This window comes from Idiotropiscis lumnitzeri, chromosome 10 (genome assembly GCF_059441095.1).
Source record: "Idiotropiscis lumnitzeri isolate Australia: NSW breed Sydney's pygmy pipehorse chromosome 10, RoL_Ilum_1.0, whole genome shotgun sequence".
Classification (NCBI taxonomy): domain Eukaryota; kingdom Metazoa; phylum Chordata; class Actinopteri; order Syngnathiformes; family Syngnathidae; genus Idiotropiscis; species Idiotropiscis lumnitzeri.
Window position 1 is genome coordinate 7,393,184 of NC_142400.1, and position 27,573 is coordinate 7,420,756.

Sequence of the window (27,573 nt, forward strand, 5' to 3'; positions counted from 1 at the left end):
AACAGAGAACGCGCGTCAAGAGCGCGAGCAAACACGGCCGGGCGAGGGCCGTTGGGCGTCAACGGGGGCCGAGGGCCAGCGTCTAGGCTAATGGCTTTGTGATGACTCAAGACCCGGCAGCCATCTGTTTGCACCCCCGTGCCGGGGCCAGGAGGGCGGGGCAGCGGCCACCAAATATTAGCGGCGCAGGATGTCCGCCATATGTCGGCGTAAATGGCAAACACGTCGCTCGCCAGATAGCCGGATTTATCACACGTTCGGAAACACCGCAATATTCCACTTACATATTTAATGTATGCATCTGTAGTGCACTATATTGACATCATACGGAATGTTCTGGAAAGCGCTTTGTTACAGCGCCAGCTTTTGTGAAATGCGCTATATGAATACCAACTTTCATGTTGTCAAGTGAAACAGGATTCAGGTGCGGAGAGATTATTTATTTCTTTTTATTCTTGTCTTTTCCAGGATGACTTCTCGGACTTTTTTTGTGGGTCAGCTAGTGATAAATGAAACTAGCAGAGGGGGTTTAAGTTCTCAAACATTTCTGCAAGGTGCTACCAGGCCAATTTTAATTAGGACAAACTTTATGGCCCTAAAATGGCAATTTCAAAGAAAAGTAGTGAACTTTTTTTTCCTTTTCTGGCATGGCTTTGTGATTTTAATTTTTGTGGGTCTCCTCCTGATAAACATGCCTCTGCAATTTTTTTTTTTTTTTTTTTGCTAAATTAAAATGCTTTCAAGGGCTGAACTTCCATATAAATTCCAGGAGAAGCACCAGCAGGTAGGAATTTATTTGAGCGAAGAGTAACAACGGGGAAGAAAAAAAACAATTTGAGGACGGCTGCTGCGGCCCTAATAAGCAGTCGCATGTATTCATGTGTCATGATGTTGGTCAGGGAGCCAATCAGCTGTTTTGAGTTAAGGCCACTTCCAGTGCGCTGCACACAATCAATAAAAAAAACCAACAACAGCACTGACAAATTAAGGCAAGTGTTGCTTTTTCATTACTTACACATCCGCTTTCATTTTTCCATCTGTGGAAGCAATTAAACGGCGCTTCCTTCAATTAGTCATTGATTTTTAGCCATCGTGACACTTTACACAAGGCAATAATAACTTTAAAAGTATGTGTGTGCGGGTGCTTTCTATTACTGCTAGCGTTGTAAAAAAAAAAAAACACAATCCCCGAACACGTGATTTGGAGGAGAAAAAAAAAAGTGCATTCTTAAATTAGCCATTGATTTTTCCTCAGGTGTCACTTTAGTTAAACACTTTGTGTGCCACAGCTGGAAATTGACAAGAGACGAGAATCTATTTGTCTACACACACAAACCCACGCCCCCGCGCGCACACACACACACACACACTCACGCACACCATCATGCACAAGCGCTTACACAAGTAGTACGCACAAGAATGTAAATGTCTATCACCTTATAATATATAATGCCTCTTTTATAAAAAAAAAATTTTCAAAAAAATTACAAAATTCCCACGGAACACGATGCAGAAAAACATGTTACCTGCCGTATCGCGGTTCATTGTGGGATCTCTACTCTATCGTAGATATGGAAGCAACCGTTTTTTTTTTTTAGATATGTTTTCAAGTATACAGGAAAGCCCAAATTTAGCGTTGCAGTGTCGTGCCGGGCTGCACTGAGGTCCACTTGAGGCGATGCAATGTCATTAAGAGCGAGAAGAAAAAGGCAGAGAAGGTCACCAACTAATTCTGATAACAATGTTCGCACATGTTATTTGATGGTGAGAAGAGCCATTAAATAACAAAATAATTATAAAAGTTTTTTTTAATACATTTTAATGTGTTTAAAGCCTGTGGAGGAGGGAAAAAAATGAATATTTAAAAAAAGGTTTCTTATGGTCTCTCTTTTCCCCTGGATGGGCCTCAAAGTCAATACTATGGATTGAAACCACCTGGCAATATTTTTAAATCCCGCACATTGGTTGTGAGGTTATTTTTTTTATATTCATTTATGGAAGCGTGACGCTTCACAATATGTTTACTTGAAATAGAAGGTCTATTTTTTTTTTTTTACAAGAAAATAAATAGATAAGTTGGTCAAACAAGGACAAAAATGGAAAAATAAGTGTGCAATGCAAACAATTGATTCAAACAATGTATTTGTTTAAATTGAAATTCCAGGTGGAATCCACAATGACTCTCAAAAAAAAAAAAACACTCGGAGAAGTGTTCATTGAACAGTATGTTTATTATTGTGGCTGACAGATATTTATAATAAGCTACACGAGAGGGTCAAAACATTGGAAACAGTAGGATGCATGTTCTGGAAGGGGCAAAAGGAGGGTTCCTAATGAAATGTCCGGGAAATTCGTTGACGTTCATGAGATCATCGGTCCACTTGCGAATGTTTTGTTCTTTTTTTTTTTTTTGTCCGAACGTCTTTCGATCCTTTGGACGTCTTTCGATCCTTTGGACGTCTCCCAAAAAGTCACATTAGCGCTCATCTTCTCTTCCAATCAGCACACAAGCAGAAAGTAAAACTCCTCCAAAAAATCCAGAATCAACGTTTGTCCTGGCTGTGACGAGTCCAGCCTCACTGAGGTGACGCATGCTGGAAAGTAGTAATCTCATTTATTTATTTTATTATTTTTTTAAAAACAAAACACTTAATGTACAAACATAAACAACGCCAAAGAGCCGTCACGGTCCATAAAGTGCACGTCAACAAAATCATGTTGATGATGAAGATGATGAGAATAATTAGAAGAAATATAATAACGAATGGGCCCTTCACCTATTTTTCATGAAGAATCCTCAAAATAATTTTTTAAACTTTGACACAATGCTTCGCTCACAAGACGGCATTGGCAATTTTTTTTTTGTTTGTTATCAATTTTGTATCGCTTGACTGTCAACCTTTCCTGACACTGAAAAAAATGGTGTGATGAATTTACTCAATTTCATTTTGTAAAGTGGTTGTTGAGTTAGATAATTTTTTTTACGATGCAATGTCGACTTAAAAAATGTACCTGGATCTGGAGCATTTTATTTCAATTAACCACTTGATGAAATAAAATTGAGCAAATTTATATATTAAAATAATCGGAAAGTCGCAAACAACACAGGACGAACGGTGGAATTACCCCCCCAAAATGCTTCAAACCAAAATGGCTGACTTGCTGTTCAATTTCGTTGAGGGGCGCTTGAGACTTTTCCGTGTGTCTTGTTATGGTTTAACATGTCTACCAAATTCCGTGCAAGTAAGTGAAACTGCTGTGTTTCTCTTTGAGTTGAGTCTTTGTTCCCCGCGGTTTAGTAGACGTAGGCCTCGCTGTAGGGATGCGGCTGGCAGTAAGACGTCTCCTGGGCGTAGGGGGCGCTCTCGTCAAAGTGCGACAGGGGCACGGTGTCTTCCTCGTTGACGTGACGCTCCACGTCGCTCTTCAAGACCGGACGCTGGTTGTCGGGAAACGCCATGGAGAACAAGGCCTCCGGGTCGCACACAAATTTATACACGTATCTCTCGCCCGCCACCTGAGGTGGATGGAGGGATGCATGCAGGGGGGGTGGGAGGAGGAATGTTGGGATTGGAGGTGGATGGGTGGAGGGCATGGGGGTGATGTTAAAAAAACAAAACAGTTTAGCTCCATTTGGGACATTTTCTCCTTGCGTTGCTAAAGTGTGAATACTAGAATAAAAAAAAAATGGTTGCATTCTGAAATGTCACGATAACCAACATGCATAATGTCTTTGGCAGAGCTTAAATAAACATGAAAAAGTAGAAGTAGAGGTATTAATATTTGCGTGTATAAAAAGATATTGGACAAAAAAGAAAACACGCTAATGTTTGCAAAGACAGAACAAAGACATAAAAATGTTTTTTTGTGTTTAATGCATTTTTATCCCATATAGACCAAAGTTTTCACAAAAGGAAATTGATTTAGGTCATGGGGATTATGTATATTGTTTTGTATTTCTTATTTTATTAACATGCCATACTAATAAAATAAATATTTGAATTGCATTGTTACGCTGCAATGTAAGCAGTCTAACCAAAATGGGGTTGGATGTATTTTTTCTTGATGAAAACAAATAAATGTTTTTTTTTTTTTTTTTAACAACACAGGTAATAAAAGTATTAAACAAATTGAAAAAAAATAAATTGAGGAAAACAAAATGATTAGATAGCAAAAAAAAAAAGGCACCATTTTTAGGAAAAATGCAAAACTATTAGATGAAATTTTGATTATATTATATTGGAGGAAAAAAAACAATGACATCAAAATAATGTAATTATTAGTTGTTTTAAAATGTTTTAACTTTTGTAGTTTTTTTTTTGCATTCAAATATTTTTTTGCATCTCTGTTTCTGTTTACTTGACTCACCTTCTGCATGATTCCCTTCTCGTAGTAGTAGCGCAGTGACCGACTCAGCTTGTCATAGTTCATAGCCGGTCGGTTCTTCTGGATGCCCCATCGGCGTGCCACCTGTGTCAAGCGTACACACACATACGTACTTAGCGACAACAATGGCTGACACTCAGCAGCTGTGACAAAGCAAAGAGTCCACGTGGAGCTAATGACGCTGATTAGGGCGTACTGTAGCGCAGTGACTGGCGTGGTTGGTGTTCATTACCCTGCTCTGAGGAGGAAGCAGATGTTGCGGCACCTGTCTGGCGTAGCGCCCACCTGCCCGCCCGCCATTCACCCGGCCTCCCAAACACACAGCTGAGGTATTACCAGCCATTCTGGGAGCTTATTTTCGAGATTACTGTCATGAATAAACACTGGGAAACACCCAAGTTGTCTTGGAAAAGGAAGAAATTGTCTTGGACGATGACACGCTGCCTCATAAGATATCTGATCCCATGATTATGCAGCCGATTCTGACAGATTATATGTCAATTTGTGGGGTAAAAAATATAATAACGAAATTAGTAATAATGTAATAACAATATAATAAGCTGATGTAATAACACAAATGATGCTGTTGGAAAGCCATAATAATGTCATCCATGATACCATACGTATTACAAGTGAACTAATGCTGTTAATTCCAAACTAACAGTGTGATAACAACTTAATGACTGTGTAATAATGTCATAATAACCATGTAGTAAGACCAGCACATTTAGAAAAGCTCATTTAAGCAATGCAATGAGGATATAAAACATGCACTCAGTTTTACTGATGTAATGTACTGTGTGTGCATGGATATATTAGGATGCTAAAACTCTTTCACTCTTTCGCCATAATAAATCTGTAATAACATATAATATGACTGACATTATAACACTACGAAAATAATATTTTCTAGGACTTCTGTTGGCTCTTTCCACCGTCATTTGAATTGGATAATACCCCTACAATAACCTAACACAAAATTTGCAATGAAATAAGGCGGCAATGCCAATGTAATGACACAATATTTCCGGATATGCTCTAAGCTTTTAACTCCTGTTTATTGTAATAACAGCTTAATAACGTTGTAATTACATCTTAATATCTCATAAAATTATTTTAGTCTTCAACTCTTGCATCTAAATAACAGTTTCACAACGATACTGTTTGGTTCTTCTCACCTCCTCAGGTTCGATGAGCTTGAACTCCATGCCACGGCCAGTCCAAGCGATGAAGTGCGAGTTGGCCGGGTCGTCCAGCAGCGCCACGAGGAACTGCCAAAGCTGAAGGGACCCTCGCCGCTGGTAGGATGGCCCCTCACGGTACAGTCCCGCTTCCTGTTTGATCTCACCTGCAAATAGGGAGCATGTTCATGGTAATGCATCACATAACACATGAACTTCTCTCTTCAGATGGTCTCAGGAGGACTGTTCCTACCTTCCACTTTCTCGGGCACCACGCAGGTGTCGTCGTAAAAGTGCCTGGCTACTTTGTCAAACATGCAACCTGGACAATGAGAATGAGCGTTGGAAATGTTGTTGTTGTTGTTGTTGTGAAGGTTCCAAGCGTCATAGCTGGTACCTTCAGTCCGGCTGGGGTGGGCCAGGTAGCCATCTTGGCGCAGGTAAACCGAATGGCAACTGGGCACCTCCGCTAAATGCAGGCAAAACCGGTGTTAAAAAATGGCCATTTGGGCAACAAAAACAACCTGTGCGTCCACTTAATATTATGCTATGGTAACATACAGCATGAAAGTTTGTAAGCTAAAATAATGCTTTATAGCATAACATGTTAGCACTCTATGGTATGAGGTGCTAATAGCCACATTGTGTGATAGAATGACAGAGCAACACAAATTGACCGTTCAATCTTCATCAAAGTTCATCAAGCTAATGGGCGCGTGGAGAGGAAATGTCGCTAATCACGTTAGCCTTTAGCCGCACCCCTCCGAACCATCTTGTCCTCATGAAACATGTCGCAAAAAGGCCACTCAAAAGTCCTCATACAGAACAATGACTCTGGAGTGCAGTTATTGCATTTCCTACTCCCTAATCACGAGTGTTGACTTCTTATTCACATTAATTTTGGAAAAGGACATGGGTGATGTTAATGGTGTCGTTGTTGTGGCGTATCTTCATCATCAGTTTCTGGAAGGTATTTTGTCACAGGTTTGGACAGTATATGCTTGCTTAGGTTGCGTAATTTAGCAACGTATAATGCTAGCTAACGTCCGCACGCTATCCATTTCAGCATCAAAAGCGTGCATGTGTACCTGTAATATGTAATAATCATGTTATTACTTTGAATGACCACCCTGTCTATTTTTTAATCAACTTTCCTGATGAAGAGTAGCGATTTAAATTTAGGAGCTATACAGTAGTATGGAAATCATCAATAGCGGTAGTATTTAATCAAAGCTCTCCAAGATTTGAGCATTGTATTGAGAATGTTAACCGTCTGTAACCTCCGCCCACTCCCTCATTAGCACGCCACAGGAAATGGCCCACCACAGACCCCCAGTCCGCCAGACACCCTTTGCCTGATAATGGGCAAATTTAATAAAGCTCACTACACTTAGCTGCCTTCAAATTCAGGCTAGCTATGGTGGGAAGTCACTTTTGCACTCTTACTTAAGTACCGGAGTTGAATCAGTCGTTCTATTTTTACCGCATTTTGTTTTCCACAAGTACCTGTACTTTCAAGTACTTAGTGTGAGAGTTTTCACCATCATACACTTGCTCACCTGAGTCGTAGTTGAAGTCCCGGGGTTCCTGCTTGATCATCATGGTGGCGGGGTACATGTGGGGCAGCGGGGCGCTCATCATGGCCGGATGGGGTTCGAACAGGGGGTCGGCGTACTCCTGCTTAAAGCCTTGAGGAGGAAAGGGGATGCTGGGCTCAGACATCTGACGCTGGTACAGGGGCCGGGCATCCCGGGACATGGTCGGCGGGGACGGGAACGAGTGGCACGGCTCGGAAAGCTGACGGCGGAATCTGATTGACAAAATATATATTTTTTATTAAAAATAGCCTCTTTGCTAGTGTTAGCCATCAATGCTAACATATTGTGTTTAACGCAGACATTAAATATAAATAAATACACCCTGCATCGGTGGAGAATCGTACGTAAAGGTTGCCACCATATTGAATGTGGAAAGTGTCCCGCTGAGTGAAGATGCCTCATTTATTCGCTGCTTGGTGATATATCCGCCATTTAAACTCCAAATATCATGGAATCACGAATAAACAACGAGTATTTGGCCGTAACATCATTTTGCTGTCTTACACATGCCATAACATCGAAACACTCATAAAAACATTCATGCAGAGCTGGGCAGTCCGACCCGAGGGTGGAACGATCCGACCCTCTGTCCCGGCTGGACGCTCATTTTTGGGGCAGTGGGTGACAAATTATAAAAAGGGTTCGATTAACGAAGGTTGGAGGTGGATTTTAGTCCGGTCGGGGGCGGACAATTTTTATGAATGAGGCCAGAGGGCAGGGGACTGACCGGCAAAAAAGGGTCAAGTGCCCAGCTCTGCATATATACGTATATACAATAGCTACCATTGTATGTCGTACTTCTTGTGAAGATAAATACTGAAATAAATTTGTGAGTAATCATTTAGAATCATCAGATTCAACATCCTACGCTGTGTGTGATGTGTTTTTACATACACTATTCAGTACTAAATTCCGTTGCACTCTCTTATTTATAAATCTAATTTATATATTTGTCTGTATTATTGTTGTATTGCACTGGAGAGGGGAGCTCTCTAATCTCGTTGCACACTTGAGTACAATGACAATAAAGGGATTTCTAATTTCTAATTTCTTTGTTTCCAAACTACAGTCGTGTGTGAGAATGGGTGAATAGAAGCATTAACATTATACATTTGATGGAAGTTCAGTCCATTAATTCCCATGTGGCAGTTCTGACACATTCAATATGGCGGACAACTTTCACATTCTAGCAACAGGCCAAACCAATCAATTTCCTTTTTTTTTTTTTTTTTATTTAAATGACACATCTCTGGTGTTTATTATTAGCCACAAAGGACTAACACGTTGCCGTTTCTATTTCCAAGAAGGGGCTAGCTAACTTCGTAGCTTTTAGTGTTTCACCTGTACCTGTGGTCCATGGCGTAGGTGGCGTCGGGTAGGGAGGGCGGAGCGTGGGCATAGGTCCGCTCAGATTTGGGCGTTGGGGCGGCATGATGAAGGGGAGACACAGGGGTGCTACACGGGGGCGTCACTGGGCTGGAGGGCTTCATGCCTGCGTGCTGCTTCTGCTCGTAGGCACTGCGGCACACAACACCACGAACATATTCTTTAAAAAGCATTTCTAGTCGTTGTGTTGCTTCTTTTTTTTCTTCTGCGAGGTGGTAGTTAGTTTAGTGTGAAGGATGAGGAAGTACAGACCTGACGTTGTACAAGCACTTCTCTCCATACTGGAGCTTGAAGGGCCGCTCTTGGCTGCAGGTGGAGCTCAGCTCGGAACACGGACTGTGCAGCTCCCTCTTGATCTTCAGCTGCAGTCCGTGAAACGCCACTACATCGGGACATGGAGGGAGAGACGTCAAGTGAGGGTTTACACAGAACCATCAGCGGCACCACGCTACAGAATTGGGTTGCATCAAGTAAGTCCTTGAAGCATTTGTGGAAATGGTCCAAATGACTCGAAAGCGCCGTTTTCAAACTGAAATTGCAGACTCATTTCAAGGTTTCTGAACTCATGATACTACTAATTTCATGTTGGGAACTAAACTTGGAATCTTCCAAAATTTCTGTTGCAGCTTTTTTTTGTTTTTTAGCATTTCACGTTTTTATGGTGACTCGCAAAACTTCGCCCATATGTCTGGTATACGAGGTCAAACTTTGGGCGCAGTCGGACCAAATCATAAGCACAAATTTGTCTTTCCCTGAGAATTGGCCCTAAAATGCCGACTTCAAACTAAATGGCAGGCTTCATGTGTACTTTTTTTTTGGGGGGGGGGGTCTACTCATGATAGGCATGCCTTCCATATTTCCCGCTGCAGTGAAGCTAGCTTAAAGGGATGATTAAAAAAAAAAAAACTGGGAGGGGTTGAGCCCAATTTCTTTTCTTCAGATTTTTTTTTTTTTGGTGGGTCTTCTCATGACAGATATGCAAATGAAATTTCATATTCCTGAGTGAACCTGGATCGTCATTGTGTTTGGCCTCACTAATGAAAAGCAATGATCGTAACAGCGCAGACATGTCGACTAATCTCATTTCCACTTTGCTCGTAAACGCTTTATCTACCTTCAATAACATGCAGACCACCAACAAGTGGACCTGCACTGATTCTACCAGGAAGCATGGAAGGTTCCGAAAGGGGCCCGAAAGAGCCCGAAAGGGGGTTGTGGGGGGTGAAGATTTTTCTCACGTCTTGACTGACAGCTGCTGTACGAGTATGAGTGGATCTGCCAACACGTCATGTGACGCACAGCCGGGCTCCTGTTGGGGGGGGGGTGCAGTTTGGTGGGGCTGGGATGGGGGGATGGGGGGGTGGAGTGGTGGTGCGTGACAAGGCACGCTGGGGGAATGCCCTTTCTAGGTCATCGATCTGAGGTCAAAAAGACACTTCCTGTGGGGAGACCTTTGACGATGCTCGTGTGGCAAAAAAAAACGCATTAGGCGCACCCGTGACAGAATTCGTTTTACTAATAATTCATTTTGCTGTTTTAATATCCGTTGGTCGCAAAAGAGCAGAGAGAATATTGTCGTATGCTCATTTTGTACTTTAAGAGTTATTGGGGGGTTTACAATTGCTGTCAGATCAATGCTAATCTCATTTAGCCTCTCTATGGTGTTTCACATTATAGGCTAGCATAAAGCTATCAGATTTTCATTACACAACATTAATTTATTAAAAATTTTTACGTTTAAATACATAATGTTTAATTCAGTTTTGTTTTGCGTCAGATTTACAGTAAAATTCACCAATCGCAGTCACAATGCTTCGAATCGATGTCGGGAGAGTGTGTACCTAATGAAGAGGCCAGTTTCGCTCGAGACGTAACACTTTCCACGCAACCTCGTCATTGATCACTTCATCAATAATAAGCTTGTTCTAGCAAATTACATTTTTTGTGACTATGTTTATTCAGCGTCAATAAAGATATTTTATCGAACCGTGATAGCGTCACAACGATGTCCCAGAGTCACACATGGAAATGTCACAATGGATTTTTGACGGCGGGGTGCCAAGTTATGCTAATCGATAGCAAGCACAATGCCAGACGCTTCCTTTTCTCGCGTAGAATGTCACGGCCATCATGGCGTGATTGCTCTCATTATCTGCACAGTGATTAAGATGTAAGACGCACACGTCTTTTAAAGGAAATACTCAAGGCAATTGGCGATTTCGCCGCATTTTCTTGGGCCACTAGGTGGCGCATTTGGCAGCTGCATTCAATAAACAAGCACAAAATAGTTTATAAATCTTGTGGCCAAAGAAAGTTTGGTCAAATTATAGGAGATAACATGTGCTCCGTACACATCATGACTACCGAAACGAAAAAAAAAAAAAAAAAAAAAAAAAGCTTCCCATCTCATTAATGAGTCCTTGGCTGTGATATGTTGGACATTCTCAGGTACAAATGGTGTGTTTTTGCCGCCCGTATTTGGCAGATCATTTCCCAGTTCATTCATTTCACCCCCAAAAAAGAGTAGTGGGAAAAAGTTTTTTTTGGCAAAGGTTGAAAAAAAAAAATCTTCCATTCCATTTTCACCTACTGTAGGTGCCGGCCTTCGCTGTTAAATGGCGGTGAGGCGGCGGAGACGGAACGTGTGGCCCCATTTTACACCTCCGCCATTCCCCGCTAAGTTATGCTAATGGTAAGCATCTGTGGAGATGAGACAAAGAAGAAGCTTCTTCCTTCTCCACACTTCCAACATGCTGCTTCCACACCAACGTGACATTGAAGACGACCGCCAAGTCAAAGTCTAAGATGTTACAACTGGAAACACAACCGGATTTTGGATTTCTTTCTCTTCTCACACCACAAAGACAACGTCTGATTGTGAATATTTTTTTTTTATCCAGTGTTTGTAGGTGTTGCTGCTCCATGTGTGTTAAAGTAGCAGTTTTTTGACATTTTATAGTGGTGAGCAGGTGCACTGAAAATATGAACAGCGCACCAGAATCACATATTTAAGTAATTGTGTACCAATCAGTTTGTTTTTCATTTCTTGGAAGCAGAATGGTAGCCAGTGCTCAAGCATTGTGTCATTCTCGAATGACTTGGTCAAATTTTATTTATTTATTTTTTATGTGAATGATTCATGCAAAATTCAGTCTAAAGTGTGTGCATGGGTGGCATTTTCATAGACAGGTGCAGAAATGGGTGGTGGCGCCGTTGTGGGACTGAACACAACCGATCTAATTTCCAGATAACGGAAGCACCTCGTGGGCCTAGGAGACCGCCTTCAACCCCGCGAGAGTGCATCTTCCGATAATGCATTAAATTCTTTAATTACTACAACTATTTAGATGTTTCAATGCACAAATACGCTGAATCTGTCTGCCTATGCCACGATCAAATCTACCAAAAGTTGCAACACCAGCACCACAACTTAGACCAGGTTTCAACAGGTCTAAAGTCGAGTCTACTTTCTTTCACAGAATTGTCACGTGGCCCGGTGCATGTGAATAGAAAATCGTCCTCGGTCTGCCGGAAAACACAGCGATGTGTCGTGCAGTCTGGCAAATTTCCAAACATGGTGAACAACACTTGCGGCCGTTTTTAATCATCGTAACAGATGTGCACATTTCTATGTTGTTTTCGATCAAATGTTAGCATTAAGCTAGCAGACTTTTGGTCGACAAAATGACTTTTTGTTTAATGTTCAATGTGTTGCTTTTACACTGAACTACAACTCAGAGTAACAAACTAAAAATGTGCTTTCTTATAGGTAGAAATATACAAGCGAGATTCTTCTTTTCATTTCCTCAACATGATGTTATATGATAATCCCCAATTTCTTGACAGTGAGAAAGTAAGAACAAGCCTAAAAAGTGTCTAACTCCAAATTTGTTTTAACGGGCGTTTCAAGTATGTGGGAGGCATAAAACTAAAACTTTTTTTTTTTTTAACTGGCTCTCGACTGTCAATTCCGCCTGGAATGTATCTTACGCACTTTTTTAAAACCGGACTCCAAACAAGCCTTCCTTTCATAAATACGTCATTCAACGTGGTTGAATTTAAAGAGACAGCGTGCACATTGTGCCCTTGTTTATTTTCGAGCTATGGTTTTGAGAAGTATTTACAGCAGCAGGGTGTTTTTTTGTGGTACAGAAAAAATTTAAACCGCACAACAATAATAGAGGCCGGTGGCCTTTTTTTTTTTTTTTTTTTTTAATCCAATGGGATGGTTTATTTTTGGAGTATTTAGTGTATGTTGACGTCCTATAAAGCGCTATCCATCATCTTTGTCTACACGGGCCTCCGTGCTGGTGGTATAAGGAACCCATATGGGAGAGGTGGCGTCTGGGATGGCCAACCACGGCGCCATCTGTCAGCAGCCTGCCAGTGTGCCAACTCCGCCGCTCAGATGGTCAGCAGCACTCCTGAAGGACAATCGGACCGTCACCCTGACCTCTTAGGCAGGATTTACATTCAACTACAAAGTATTTCCCATTAGGCGCTCGGAATAGTGGCGGGCGGATCCATCCAAACGTCCGTAATTTCAGTTTGACAAATACAGCGAATCTAACACGTTTCAGAGTTACCGATATAGATGGGGCATAATAAGAAATGTTTTTCAATATAATTTAACCCCACGAACACGTTTAAGTTAATCAAAATACACTTTAAAAAATATTACTTTATGATCGCACTGTCAAGAAATATGCGGACTGTCGTATAACATCACTTTGAGGAAACAAAAATTAGAAGACTCTGTTGCCGGAAAAAGAAAAAACATGCTTGCTTCAAGCAAAACATTGTATATTTCAACATAAAATTGTTCAAATGATCAAAATTTGTCTGCCGAAGGTCCGCTAGCATAACGCTAACATCTAATGTGAAACACCCTAGACATGCTAACTGAAATTAGCATAAATGTTGCTCTAATTATAAAGCGTCAAACAGCTGCTACGCTACACATGGAGCAGCAACGCATACAAACAGAGCAAACCTTTTATGGAATACAACATTATTCAGTATTTCAGGTGGCTGCACCATCAAATTGTCGAAATTGACATGACCTTATGAAGTGTTTAAGTGAAATTACCAACAAAAAAAATTAGTAATATTAGTTAAAATGTCCAAAAATATTGATTCTGTTTTGTAATAATACTAACAATAATAAATAACAACACTAAAAAAAAATGTAAAAAAAAAAGGTTTTTGTTCACAAATAATAGAAGACGGAGTCTCGAGCTGAAAAAAGTGTAGCAGACGCCGGTAGGAAATGAAGCCTGATGGCTTTAATGCGCTTTTATTTAAGCATTCTTTGTCAATCAATCAATCAAACCAAAATAAAGAAGTCAAGATCAGAGCGAGGCCTTTAAAAGGAGGGTCAGATATGCTAAAAGTGGTTTCGAAACAGCTTGTCTGAAGTGTTTGTGTTTTTAAGTATAATCAACTTGAACTTCTTGATGTGTCAGTTCAAGTGAGCGGGAAAAATAGTAAAAGGAAAAAAAAAAGGTAGGAAGACCACCCATTGTTTTTTGGGCCTGACATGCCAACACGAACCTGCATCAGTTAAACGCTCAAATTTGGAGGCTTAAAGTCCAATTAAAGACTTTTTAGGAGCTTTTTAAGGCCATATTGATCTAATTTAAGACAAAGTGATTAGTCAAAGTTTCGCTCATTCAGATCACAGATATGCTAATATACTTAAATCCTCAAACTTGGACACGTTGTTATTGTGTCAGTGGTAGTCGCTCGCTAACCTACACGAGTGCAATCGTTAAGTTATAATTATAGAAAAAAAGTTGCGATGTCTGGTCTGATTTTCAGGGTTATAATATTTTTTTTATTGTTAGGTTTTATTTCATTTTGACTTTTTTTTAAGTAGTTAGTTTTAATTAGCTTTTGGGGCATGTTAGTTTTTAACTTTTAATTTTTTTAAGATGTGATCGCTTTTTAGATTTACTATTAGTTTTAGTTTTTTTAATAATTGACAGACAATGCTTGTTTTCATATGTTCATAAATATAAGGTTCAACTTCAGTCATTTATATTTTTTAAAAGCATTTTACTTTTCATTTAATTTCATTAACAAAAGTGTCTTTTGGTTGTTTTTCGTTCACAGATTTTGTCCATCAAAGTAAGTCCAAAATTGCTGCTTCAAACCGAAATGTCTGACTTTCTGTTCAATTCCAGGCATGGGTCTATGAGATTTTTCCGTGAGTCCTGCTGTGATAGACATGTCTACCCAATTTTGTCTTGCCAGTTGAAACTGTTGGGGGGGGGGGCTAGCTATTTTTTGTTTTTATCCACATGAACTAAAGTTATCCGACTTTCTTGGGATAAAGGACAACCGCGAAGAAGTGAAGGTGTGAGGCGTCCTGTCCCAAAGACATGTGCTGGCTCTGGCGGTCCCCACTGAGCTCCCCCCCTCACCCCCACCCTTGCTGCCAAGTTGCATGGCAAACCAACCAGGTGAGACTAACACAACGCCTTCAATTTCCATCCCGAGTATTCTTAGTAACATTGCGAGCAAACGTGCTTTCATAGCGTAAAACGGCGACGATAACGAGGGGCCAAAAAGAAGAACTCAAAATCCTGATTTAGAGGAAGGTGTGCAGAAAAAGCACTTTGAGAAAAAAAAAATAAGAGGTCGAGGGGTGGCTCATGAGATGAGAACATTTCTATTCTGGATTAAAAAAAAAACAAAACATCCAAACAGCCTCCTCCCTTTTACTGCCTCCCCCCAAAATCAGGTGACACTCAGCCTGGCCCTCCCAATGTTAAAAATATCCTCTAAAAACAATATTCATCCCTATGCAAATAAGCACACACACACACACACACACCGAGTGGTGGTCGCACTCACAGTTTTCACTCTGGAAGTCTGGGACAAACTGCTCATCATTGTCGGGAACTTGAGCTGCAAGCACAAAGAAGACAAGACAAGACACCTTGAGATGTTTGTGATGTTGATCCCAAGTCCAACCCCCCCCCTCCTGGACCCCCCGAGTCAACATCAAGATGGAGCTGCTGCTTCTTCTTCTTTGTCTTTCTTCTTGCAAGCCACCAAGCCGCTCCACACACTTCAACGTGGAAGCTGGTGGGCGCCTAAAATGGCTTCCTCACAAAGAAGAAAAATCATGAAATTGATCACAAGTAAAACTGACAAAAAGGCCACTTGGTTGGTTGCCGGGGTGTCTTTGCTTTGGACCAAATAATAATCAATCATTTTAATATAAATAAATAGATCTCAATTTTTAAAGTAGAACAATAAAAATCTGTATTTGGACATTCCAAATGGATATTTTCAGAATGTTGATTATTTTCTTGAGAGTTTTCGTAATTAATAATAATAATAATAATAATAATAATAATAATAATAATAATTGTTATTATTATAATTCATTTATCTAAGAACAGTTATCAAAATAATACTTCTCAAAATATCTACAAATAAATAAGCTTACTTTGAACAGTTGCCAAGGCAACAATACAGTTATTTTTTTAAGAAATTACAAATGAGTTGTTATTCAAATAATTGCTTAATTACAAATTACAGCTCAGATAGAATCAAACATAAATGGGATATTCTGCATATATAATCATGAATTTAGCTTGTAAAAACAAACTTAGAGTTTTTATAAATATTTAAAAAGTATATTTCTGTCTTCACAAACAGTACTTCTCCATTTTCAATGTCTAATGTGAATTTAATGATGACAAAATAATAACAACATTTTAGAAACAGTACTGTTGGATGCCCCATTCATAAATAAATGTTTTTTTTTCCAATAAACATTTTTTTAAAGTTTTTAAAAAAAAGGCAAATAATTGCCCAAAAATCTCAGCGGAATGTTGATAATTAATATGCTTTTGAATGCGTAGGTGACTCTCTTCGCTGGTCCCACCACTTCCTGGCACGCCATCCTGAAGTCTCCCATTGTTAGCATCTTCTAATTGGCTCCCCCCCACCCCCTGCCGACTGTTACCTGCTACCTTTACACCTGCCCACTTGGCTCTTTCCAAAATGACCTCCCCAAAAATTCAAATCCCCAACCCGGACGCTGCCGTAATCAAGATTCAACACAGCCATTATCACGTCTATTTATACACATTAGCACTAGTTAGCGTAACACGTCTCAACGTGCCTGCTCGTTATTCTTTTATTTTTTTTTTTCTTCCTTATTCTCACTTTGGATGAGATGATGATGACACAATTTAATTGTTCGGCGTCCATTTCTTTTTTTTTATTTCTTTAAAACAGAGGGGGCGGGTAACCTGTCGGCTGTTCTCATCCCAGTGAGAAGATTTCATCTGGCAACATCGTTTAGTGGATATAGATAAAAAAACTAAAAAAAAAATAATAATAAATCAGTAAAATTTGATACTATTCATTTGATAGTAAACATTCCATTCATGCGCTTCATATTCAGGTTCTTCTTTATGGAACTGGAAATAGGGGAAATATTTCACGCAGATTTACATTTTTAAAAGGGACTGTGATAATGCCACCATAATAAAAATAAATATTTCATAAAAAAAACCACATCAAATAATTATGTTATTATGCAATTATTGGTATACAACAGAAAATACAACCCCGTCTCTTCCTTTTATTTAATTTACACTAAGTCAAAGATTCCATACTTTTACACATCCCTATTGCTGATTCGACATCTTTAAATCCAAATTCACAATTTGTTGTTACAAACACACAATGAATAAAAGTGAGTGTTCATCAAGAAAAAGGAAAATAGTTTCTCCTACTCGCCATGTGGATGTGTACACGGTGACCGTTTGAAGCATTTTGAAGCTTCAAAGCTTGACATTTCAAGTCAACCACCCACCATTGTGCCAGCCATTTTAGACACACTTCAATTCTTAGTTGTGTTTAAAAAAAAAAGAGAGAGAGATCCTATTGGTATAATAAAGAAAATGCAAAGGATTCAAAATTGCTTGCGTTGTTGATATAGAAACACACGGCAATGATATTTAAAGTGTATTTCATCTAAAAACGACGTGAAAAGCATTTCTAAGACTGTTAACGTTTAGAGTTAAAAATAACACACGGTCTGCTCAGAAAGAAAGTAAAAAAAAAATGTGGAAATTGAAGATTTTGGTAGAGTGAGGTTGCTGTTGATACACAGACGCACACGCGTGGTAACAAATTGAAGCATTTGAAAGCACAGTAGGCTCGGAAATTGGACATTCGGAAGAATTCGGAGCACCTGTGCTAACGTCTGGGCGCTCCCCACGCAGCACACACACTTCGAGGGGTGAGAAACGGACACAGGAAGGAAGGAAGTCGAGCGCAAATGAGTCACCAGCAAAAGTCTGTCAATGAAAGAGTTGGCTGTTGCCACAAAAAGAGAAAAAAAAAACAAAAACTTGGGATGCTTCCGCCATTCATAAAAATGACATTCATTGTTTCAAGTCAGTCGGGATAACGTTTGCACGACAGCTGACAAAGTTGCCCCGACTGGGAAATTCACTCCCATTCCTCGACTCCTTCCTTTCAATTACCTCGACTAATAAATCCCCGGTTTGAACCGACAGGAAGTTAAGAGCCGGCGACGTGGTCGGAAGTGTCATCTTGAGCCGGGATGAAATATTCATACCATATTCAACATTTTCGTCCGTTGTCAAATCTCATTTCTTTTTAACAAAAGGAAGAAGAAAGAAGTATTTGGAAGAGAGTGATGGCTCCAGACATCTGAGAGGCGAGCTTTTTTCAAATACGCACGCTCACCTTTTGAAAAGATAAAAATACAAAATAAATAAAAGGTAATGTGGACCTAAAAAATTTTATTTGTGATGGTGCAACCATTTTGTGACAAATGTTTGAGATTTAAGCTTTTTTTTTTTTTTTTTTTTTTTTTAAGGCTTCAGATGCATTCAAAAAAATAATGTGAAATTCCCATAAATATGCAAATTTGTTTTTCATCTAAAGAAAAAACTAATCATGGACTTGGTTTATAAAATCAATATTCCAAAAGAATGCGTATATTTTTCGGTGACATTTTTAAAGCCACTTTAAATTTTTCTTGAATTTGTTTTTTTTTTTAAGTTTGGAGTAAAAAAAAAAATCATAAAATTGAACTAAATGCAATAAAAATCACTTTAAATGAGTTAAAATTTGAAAAAAAAAAATGATAGCATGAACGTGGAGTTTTTTTTAATCAATATTCATACGAGACAAATAGATTTTAAAAAGTATTTACATAGATTCAAATTTGTATTTTAAAATGCACATGAATGAGCCTATTATTCTTAAATTTAAGAAAAATAGATAAATGAGGAACTTTTTTTTTCTAAATCAATACCTATGAAGCATTGGCGCCATTTTGCGGAAAAATGTTAATACGAGCACATGTCCACAATATCTTTCATTTACATGCAAAAATTCACGTTAAAATATCACAAATGTTTCTTTACTTTTAATTATTGTTCAAATTATATTACAAATGCCAACTTCAACACGGGCAAGAACATTTGAGACAACAACTTTGAAAAATGTGAAAAATATTTAGTTTTTGAAATGACTTATGCGCACCCCCCCCCCAACATTTTTTTTCCCCATTCCCACAAATCTGTTCAGTTACTTCTGAACTTCTAAACAACTCAATCAAGCTTCATTATGATTTAGCGACAAGCCCAAACCAGATGAAAAGCCATTTCAACACACGCTGACATCCTCCCTCAAAACGATTAAACAAGTGAAACGCTTCACTTGATCATTCAAAGCAAACTTTGAACACATCTTGACGAGAGTTGCACTAACCAAAAGTTGTGTGCTGCAGACACGGTGGAAAGAGGACGCTGGCGCTTAAATCCTGAAGCATCCCGTCTCACTTAGAGCGCAGAGAGCCAGTCTTGCCATGGAAGAAAAGTCATCTCAAATAAAAAAAAAAAAAGTCTGACTAGGAAAACTTTCATACACCAGTAGCAAAAAAAAAAAATAATAATTAAAATTAAAAGTGTCTTTTCCTGTTGAGTGTCAGGAAAAAGCCGATAGATCCATTCTTGTCTTTTTGTGCAGGCGAGGAGGAGCAGGAGGAGGAATTGAAGCAGACAAGGTGATGATGCAGCTGGAGATGATGGAGGAGAGTGAGAGAGAGAGAGATAGAGAGATAGAGAGAGAGAGAGAGAGAGGGAGGCGGCGCAGCAGCTCCCGCCAAAAGAGCCCAGCAGACAGTGAGCGTCGCACAGCTAATTTGTGATGACACTCCCACAGCTCGAACCTCCTCGCTCTAACGCAAGTCACCCCCTCCCCCTCCCGCACCCACAACCCCAAAGCAGCCCCTCCACCCACCTCCAGCCTAATGTATGCAGGTGCCTGTTCGTAATTGGGCCGCCATGACAACCGTGGAAACGCAAAAATCCGCCTCCTCCGACCCCGCCGTACAAGTTTGCGGTACATTTAAAAGTAAATTTTTAAATGCAGGTTAAAAAAACAAAAAGATACATAAAATTTAAAAAGTCTACATTTATGGTTTACTTGGAGAAATAATTAAAAGTAAATCATAAAATTTGTAGAGATTTGAAATGAATTTTGGAAATAATTTTTGGCTCTAGATAAATAAATAGACTGACAGCTCGTACCTGAAAAAAACTGAGAAATTCTGGGAGGAAAAAAAATAATTCAAGGTTGTACTAATTTGTTAAATGTCAACTCCACCCTCACGTCGTGTCATCCCTGACGCTCACCTTCTGCAAGCCAGGCCTCCTGCAGTCGACTCAGATCCTGGAAAAGTTCTGCAAAAGTATCAAAAAAAAAAAAATGAGTCCAATTCCAAAAAGGCGTCCACCAAGGTTATTATATACAAAATAACTAAAACTAAAAATTGAAAAAAAAAATGTTGTGAAATAGAATAAAATTCCATTTATTTTAAATGTATTTATTACAGAAGAATATTGACAAAACAGTTGTTTGAGAAATAATTATTCAATAATTTGTGACTTTTTTTTTATCTCTCAAGACAAATACTCAATATATTAAAAAACTAAAACTAATACTATTAAGAAAAACTAAACTAAAATATAGATTATTTTTTAAAAGATAAATGCTAATAAAAATGACCACACTTTTTCTGAATTAAAAATAAAGACAAAGAAATGAAAACTGTAATAAAAAATCCACAAGTACGGACGTACAGTTTTACTTATGTTGTAAAATAACACTACAATTAAAAAAAAGTAACTGGTTGTGTGGAAGTGGAAGACTGTAAAATGTGTGTGTTAGGTGTGTTCCTTTAAGGGGCGTGGCCTAGTGATTGACATAATTTGCTGGAGTCGGCCAGTTATTCCTGTGTGAGCGTCTGCTGCATGCTCATTGTGAGTGTTTTCATTGTGCATTGGTGTCTGCTCAATATACGGCTGCTAGAGCTCCCCTTGCCCACATGCCGGGACATCGCCGTAGCTCAATTGCGCCAAATATTTTTTTCCACTTCTTTGAGAGGCGATGCTTGGACCTAAGATATTCTTTGCAAGCCTCCATGCTATCAAGTCCAGTTGGACCCCCGACACAGAAGACCAGAACATTTTGAAGATTTTTTTTGAAAATACATTCATTACAAAGGTTGCTGTAATGAAGATGCACAAACGAAAAACAAAACAAAACAAAAACAACAACAATTGGATTGTGGCTAAAATGTTTAGCAGCCGTGAAATTACCTTCAGTGTCCACGGCCAGGTTGCACTTAATCAACTTTCTCCTTCTGTCGTTTGATGATCTCTCACAAAGTCTCCTCTTTTCCGCCGTCTTTTGCACGCACACGCACACACAAATCAATTGAGTTGGAGAATAAATGACTTAACAGGCTCCAACGTAAACAGTCATTTCGTGAGACTTTTTGGTGAGTAGTAGTAGAAATGATTCACCAGGGGACATTTAGATGGCGAAAATGAAGTTTGGGGACTTTTTGCATGCACGCTGACTCACTTTAGAGAGACTACGAGGCACCTGCTGGTCGTGGGATCCTTCCATCATTCATCTGTCGGGATGCTGCAAGCTCTAAAATAAAAGCAGAAATAAGAAATAAGTCGTGAGAAGTAATCAAGTACAAAAAGACTTGGTTACCGTGCACTTGGATTCTGTATTTCTTTCTTTGATGAATTCTTAGTTTAATGTCTGACATTTGAAAATATCTGTATTATTAAGACAACAAATTCATGATGATAATGATGTAATAAGAAGCGAAAAAATATTGAAATCAAAGGTGAAGTCAAGTGCAGTTGAGATTTGAATTGATTGATTGATGGTTTTGAGATTTTCGGACCTTATAAGGCGGGTCGGGATGGTTTGAGAGAAGCAAGTATAGAATTTACACAATAAATGTATTTCTAATTCTGTATTTATTTGAAATACATTTCAGTCGGTACATTTTTACTTTTCCGGAAAGTTTTTCGTTTAAAACCTGCCGACAAGCTTTGAATGTAGCAGTTTTTACATCGATAACTGCAGGTGGATATTCCACAGTAGTTTCAGCAACGCTCATTATTCCTAAGGAAACAACGAGGCCGTGGGGGTGTGCCCACGAGTACGCTCATTCTGACTCTGATTGGTTGTTCTCTAAATTCAAATTAGAGATACAAGATGGAGCCAGAGAAGGCAGATTATTATCTAATCTTTTTCACAGGTCATTTTACTGATCGAATTGTCAAAGTAAGTTTTGTTCTGGGAAATTTCAAAATGTCTTTGTCTTAATTTTACTCAAGTACTTAAGTGCACAACGGGAGTACTTTTGCCTCCTCGACAAAACAACATATAGTCGCATCTGGAAGTGACGCATCAACTCACATTCGTGCTTTTCACGCATCTTAATCAACAAAAAAATATTGCATTCAAAAATAGGACTTAAAAGGGGATAAAAGTACTTACAGTTCCCCCAGAGAGCACAACGTGTTGGAAAACGGCCTGAGGGTGCACGCACGTCGGTCTTGCTCAGAGCGCACTGCTGCGGCTCTCTCGGCCGCCTGGCGTCGCCTCCGCGCGGCCTCCCGCCACGGAGTAACCCCCCCCCTGCACTCCCTCACCAACCAACAACAACCAGCAGCCACAACTCCTCCTCATCCTCACTACCTGACTGTCAACGTCCTCCACCGGCAGCTCAGCGGAACAATGACGGCAAAGTTGGAGGTTTTTTCGCTATGGTTATCCCCCACAACAACAACAACAAGTTTCATGTTCTCATCTCATTTTCTAACGGTTCATGTCATGCCTTGTTCATTCAGTTTGTTGTTTCCACCTGTTCCCGTCAGCCCCGGTCCCTTGCGTAAACCAATCAGCTCCCTCCAACCGCTCGAGTCTTGTTCAGTTTTTATGCTGGAATGCAGAAAAGTGGGACATTGGATTTATTTTACTCGGTTGTACGGATGTAAATAACAAAGACGGCTGACTGTGATGAAGTGTTTTTTGTTTTGCTCCTCAAAACAAATACTGACTTCCAACAGAAATATTATTATTATATATTATAATTATAATTCTTATTTTTTTAAATTATTATCATCATTATATTAAGCTTGTTTAGTTTAGAAGTACATTTAACGCCTACAATACACTGCACAGATGCCTCGAGACATTTTGAATTTTTTGTTCCGTGACCACGCTCATATCTCAAATCATTGTTCCCCATTCAAATAAATGTAAATGCTACTAATCCGCTCCAGCATCCCAATAAATTTATATTTCTTCTTTCTGTCCCCATCAAAAGTTGGCAATAGCAGGATCATGTTTGATGTGATTTTGAAAAAGATTGCGGCAATTTAAAAAAAAAAGGGCTGCTGACTTCACTGAAATAAAGTTTGCAAGCGTTCACATGACTGAAGGCCGGATCCTATCGTTCCATCTAACACTCCACCTGAAAGGCGGACGCATCGGAAGTGGTCCGATGCTGCCATCTTGGATCCAGGTGGGTTTGCGTTAGCGGAGGCGGCTGATGCAGATGCGACATGAACGCTCACTGCACTCGCTGAAACGCCACCTGACACCGACACGGTCAACAACCTGAGCGGCACGTCGGACATATTCAAGGATTGCCCATTACTGAGAACTGTTTCTAATATTTTAACTCAGACAACCCACCGGTAATAATCAGAATTTTTCATGCAGATCCCAGAGAGGCAGGATTTGATCATTTGTTGCTTCTGACAAGACCTTTCAAAAAATAGATTCAAAAAAAGATACGGTGTATAGAAAATTTTTTGATCAGTTAATTAACAAATCGCAATTTTTTTTTTTTCCGAGGACTTTTTTTTCTCGCCCAAAGTCAGAAGAGATTAGCTCTAGGTCAACCATTACCCACATGACAATTGGAGAAAAAAAAATACCGTACCAGAAACCGTTTCCAACAAGTTTTTTTTGTCTTTATTTTGACAATTAAATTACAATATTATCATCTTCATCTTGACATCAACAGGCATTTTGTTCCCCTTCAAGGGCGAAATAACACGTGGCAGTATTTTCCAGAGTTAGGAAGAAAAAAGAATGTGTTGAAAAATACATAGCAAAGATTGTTTTCTCACATGTAAAGAGCGTAAAAACCATGCAGGAGTGCAATGACGACATTTATCAGGCGCACGTCATGCTGCTCACGCTGTGGCCATCGAGCCCAAATGTAGACGTTGGACAACATAATAACAAGTCATTTCCGCAATTAAGTCACAGGGGGTATTTATTTTCTCAAGTGCGGGTGTCTATTTGGTGGGAGGCCGTAAGTGGACTACATTCTTTTGAACAATATTAAAAGATGTTAGCGGTATGTTACATTTTACGTGGACGAAAGACACAGTCTACCCAGCGAGATAACTACGCTGACTACCCGGTTTCTTTTTTTTCTCCTGATAGGGAAAACGGAGACATCCATTTAAAAGAGGCATTTAGGATTTTTTTAAATTTTTTTTTTTAGATAAAGTGGATGGGCACACCTATGGTACTGTCTGTTAAAAGGTTGCGCACTATTTGTGGAAATGCTTCAGAAATTCCAATTTGAAGTCCATAAATTTGTAGGATTATGGATTTCATTAAATACCGTCACTGTGAAACTTGCCTGCATTGGTTATTTCCTTGAAAAGAATAAAAAAATATTGGCACTTTCTTGGGAAAAAGAAATTCAACTATTAATAAAATAAATAAATATATGTAATGTATGTATAAATATTTTTGATAAAAGGTCAACTTTAAATTTTACTGTTAAAAGAAGACAGTGTTGCATTTCCCCAAAAGGCAAACAGCTTTATATGAATAAATATGTTTTAATTGTAAACATTCATTTACTTCACATCCTTGGAAGACAAATTATTCATGTGGCGCGTTCCTAAAAAGGAAAGATTTCCGCGCCAACAAAATTAATATTTCACTTGTTTCCGTAAAAAAAAAAAATGTTGATGTTGCATTTTTCCGAAAAGAAAATATTTTAGATGTCATGTAATATTAATTAAAAAATATAAATTTTTACTATACTGTCCTGCTTCTTGATAATGTCATTCATTCTATTGAATATGTTATTTGGTTTGATAATCTTTCATTGTCTCGCAGTATTTACCGTTAGCATTTTTTTGTGTGTTCCATTTCAAATGTCAAAAAAATGTGTTCCAATCTCTACAAAAGAAAACTACTTACAGAATTGCTTGCCTCGCTGTGCAAGCCAAGGTATGGACCGACTATTTGTGGATTTTTGTTGTGGTTGTTTTTTTGCATCAATGAACTGAACAAAAAAAATCACTGGAAAAAAAAAATCAATTAAGGCATGTTACCTTCTTGGAACATCTGCACAGGAAAATCATTTGGGCAGCTTTATCCACTCAAATAAAACACGAGTACCCGGTTAAAATTCAGCCATCCATTCCTGTAAAAGAAGCGCCATGCATGTCATTTTCTTTCTCAACAATCAATTGACGAGCCATGGACAAGAAAAGGTCGCACGTGCGAGGAGACCACCAAATGCCAAGAATAAGCGGTGCACAAAAATAAATTATACGATAATCATAAATAATGACAAGATATAAATGAATTCAGTGTTACCTTGACTTAGAACTTTCAGACGGTGAGTGAGCCAGCTCGTAACTGAATTGACGTTTTTTTTTTTTCAATAAAAGTCCCCCATTGAAATTAATCATGAAGTTTTTGTTAGATTAGGCGCTTAGCTCGTCACAGAAGACAATTTTCTCTGGCTTTTCCAAAAGAGCAGTCAAAATACTCAAGACAGTCGACAATACGGAGAACTCTGCTTTGACAAAAGCAGGAAGTAACGGAATTTCCACTCCAACGTCATTCAGGTGGTGGATGTCAAAATTGCTCAAATTGTGGCTCACAATACAAAGCATCAAAATATCGACCAAGCGACGGCTTGAAACTTAAAAAAAAGAAATGTTACGTTGTGGCACTGGCAAGTCAAGACAACTCAGGACAAAACACATTCCCCCGCCACAGCCAAACAGCAATTAAAAAAATAAATAAATTTAAAAAAAAAACGGACTCTTGTGGATCTACAAAGTGTTCCGAGACCCACCTTGCAGAACCTACACTTTTCTACGGCACGCTGGACTATCAAGCAGGCAAGCACGCGAGCCCCACGCATCTCCTAACGCGTCCAAGAGAGTCGAGCATCGGCTGTGCAGTAAGCTTTGTCGCTTCTGACGAGAACTTCCGGGACCTGTGAAGCGGGTTAAGGGAGATCAGTCTTTGCTCTCGGCCCGCCTTCGCCTCACCAGCGAGGAGAAGAGGCTTCGACTCTGCTGAGGACCCATCAGCATGGGAGCCTGGTTCTTGTGGATGATCTCGATCTGGCAAGAACAAGAAACACGGTGAAGAGAGTCGTCCTTTCATTTCCTCCTGTTACTGTACAATAGTTTCCCATTTCTTGTCAGCGAGAGCGCCCCCCCCAACGCTTAGGAATAACTCAAAAGTTCCAGTGTGTTAAAGCAAGTACAACGGGGTTAAATATGGTCCACGGTCTCTCGATATATCACAGATTTTCATCTATCACGGATTCCTGGTAGGTCGATAACGAAATAAATGGGGATCCATTGTGTGGTATTAGGTCAGAGGTGAGAAACTGCGGGCCCGTGGGCCTCATAGTGGCCCCTTGATTCACCCGATAAAATTTCTTTTTTTTTTTTACATACGCTAAAAATTCTTTAAAAAACCCGCTAATTAACATTCACGAAGCATTTTTCATCCAAAAATTGGGAAAATGTGGGAAGAAATTCTGACAAGAATCTGCGAATATGTGGCAGTTACGGCTTGGTTGCGTCTACGTCGGGTCTTTACTATGACGCGAATAAGACTAATTGTCATTTTTAGGTTTTGGAATGATATGCAGGACAAACACAAAAACTTCAAGAATATTTACATTTTGAGAGAGTTGATTTTTAGGAAAATTTTTATAAAATGAATTCTTGCACCTAATGTTGGTTTCTTGTTCAGCAGTTTTGTGCCGTCATTGAATGGTCATTTTTATGCAAGCGAAAAAAAATCGAGCAAGTCCTCATTTAGTTGTTTGCTTCAAACAATTTGTTCTTGGGTTAAGATTGTGGATATTTTAATAAAATTTGCAAAAATAAAATATATTAAGAGCATTTATTTTGCGCGTATTTTAGAATTTTAGTTGCCCATCCCTGTATCCGTTTAAGCAGACTGTGTCAGTCTGTTGTAGCGACTAAGAGGAAGATCAGATCACATTTTCTGTCCGACTTGTGCAGAAATTCCAGGCTCCACATGCTTTTTTTTTTTTTTTTGCAAGTGTAAATGATCAAATCTAATTTGTTCACATCTGTCGCCGCACAACGCAAGTGTTTTCTCCCTCCAAAGGCAGCACTTTTTCACAATGAAACATGTCGCCTTCTTTCAGCTTGTGTTGTCTTTAATTACAACGGCCCTCTCACGCTGAAGCGCAACCCGCATTTCCATACGCCGTGCCCATCGGCAGCCTGACGAGGCGTGGCGTGACCAAACGAGCGGCCCCGCGAGGGCTCTTCGGCGCGCCGTAACGATTTCCACGCCGCCGTCGTCGTCGTCTTCTTAACGTGTGC

General features: G+C 39.4%; 2 protein-coding genes across 5 annotated transcripts in view; both read right to left on the minus strand.

Annotated features, from left to right (window-relative positions):
- Positions 1-2,443: 2,443 nt before the first annotated feature.
- etv1 (ETS variant transcription factor 1) lies at positions 2,444-22,537 on the minus strand. 4 transcript variants are annotated; one of them, XM_088307750.1, is made up of 13 exons: positions 22,424-22,537; positions 21,485-21,556; positions 21,217-21,304; positions 20,251-20,298; positions 15,410-15,463; positions 8,804-8,933; positions 8,513-8,683; positions 7,127-7,377; positions 5,965-6,036; positions 5,821-5,889; positions 5,565-5,734; positions 4,369-4,470; positions 2,444-3,517 (listed from the first exon to the last, which is right to left on the minus strand). In XM_088307750.1, the coding sequence occupies exons 2-13, from the start codon at positions 21,530-21,532 to the stop codon at positions 3,296-3,298; spliced, it is 1,425 nt and encodes a 474-aa protein (XP_088163876.1). In that variant the 5' UTR covers positions 21,533-21,556; positions 22,424-22,537; the 3' UTR covers positions 2,444-3,295. The 4 variants fall into 4 exon arrangements, with proteins under 4 accessions (XP_088163876.1, XP_088163875.1, XP_088163878.1 ...); XM_088307749.1 differs by having other exon boundaries at positions 5,821-6,036; XM_088307752.1 differs by lacking the exons at positions 20,251-20,298; positions 21,217-21,304; positions 21,485-21,556; positions 22,424-22,537 and adding an exon at positions 19,325-19,693.
- Positions 22,538-23,885: 1,348 nt separating this feature from the next.
- Positions 23,886-27,573, minus strand: part of dgkb (diacylglycerol kinase, beta) — a 45,269-nt gene continuing 41,581 nt past the window's right edge. Inside the window, exon 24 of the mRNA XM_088307219.1 lies at positions 23,886-26,325. Within this exon, the coding sequence (XP_088163345.1) occupies positions 26,218-26,325 (108 nt within the window). The 3' untranslated portion in view covers positions 23,886-26,217. The remainder of the gene's footprint in view (positions 26,326-27,573) is intronic.

What these genes read in the sequence shown, in the direction of transcription:
- etv1 (XM_088307749.1), bottom strand. Translation starts at nt 21,532, where the DNA reads ATGATGGAAGGATCCCACGACCAGCAGGTGCCTCGTAGTCTCTCTAAA. An exon ending in ACCTACGCCATGGACCACAG is followed by an intron (nt 7,378 to 8,512) that starts GTACAGGTGAAA and finishes TTTGTCAATCAG; the next exon opens with ATTCCGCCGTCAGCTTTCCG. An exon ending in AGAAGGGAATCATGCAGAAG is followed by an intron (nt 3,518 to 4,368) that starts GTGAGTCAAGTA and finishes CATCCACCTCAG; the next exon opens with GTGGCGGGCGAGAGATACGT.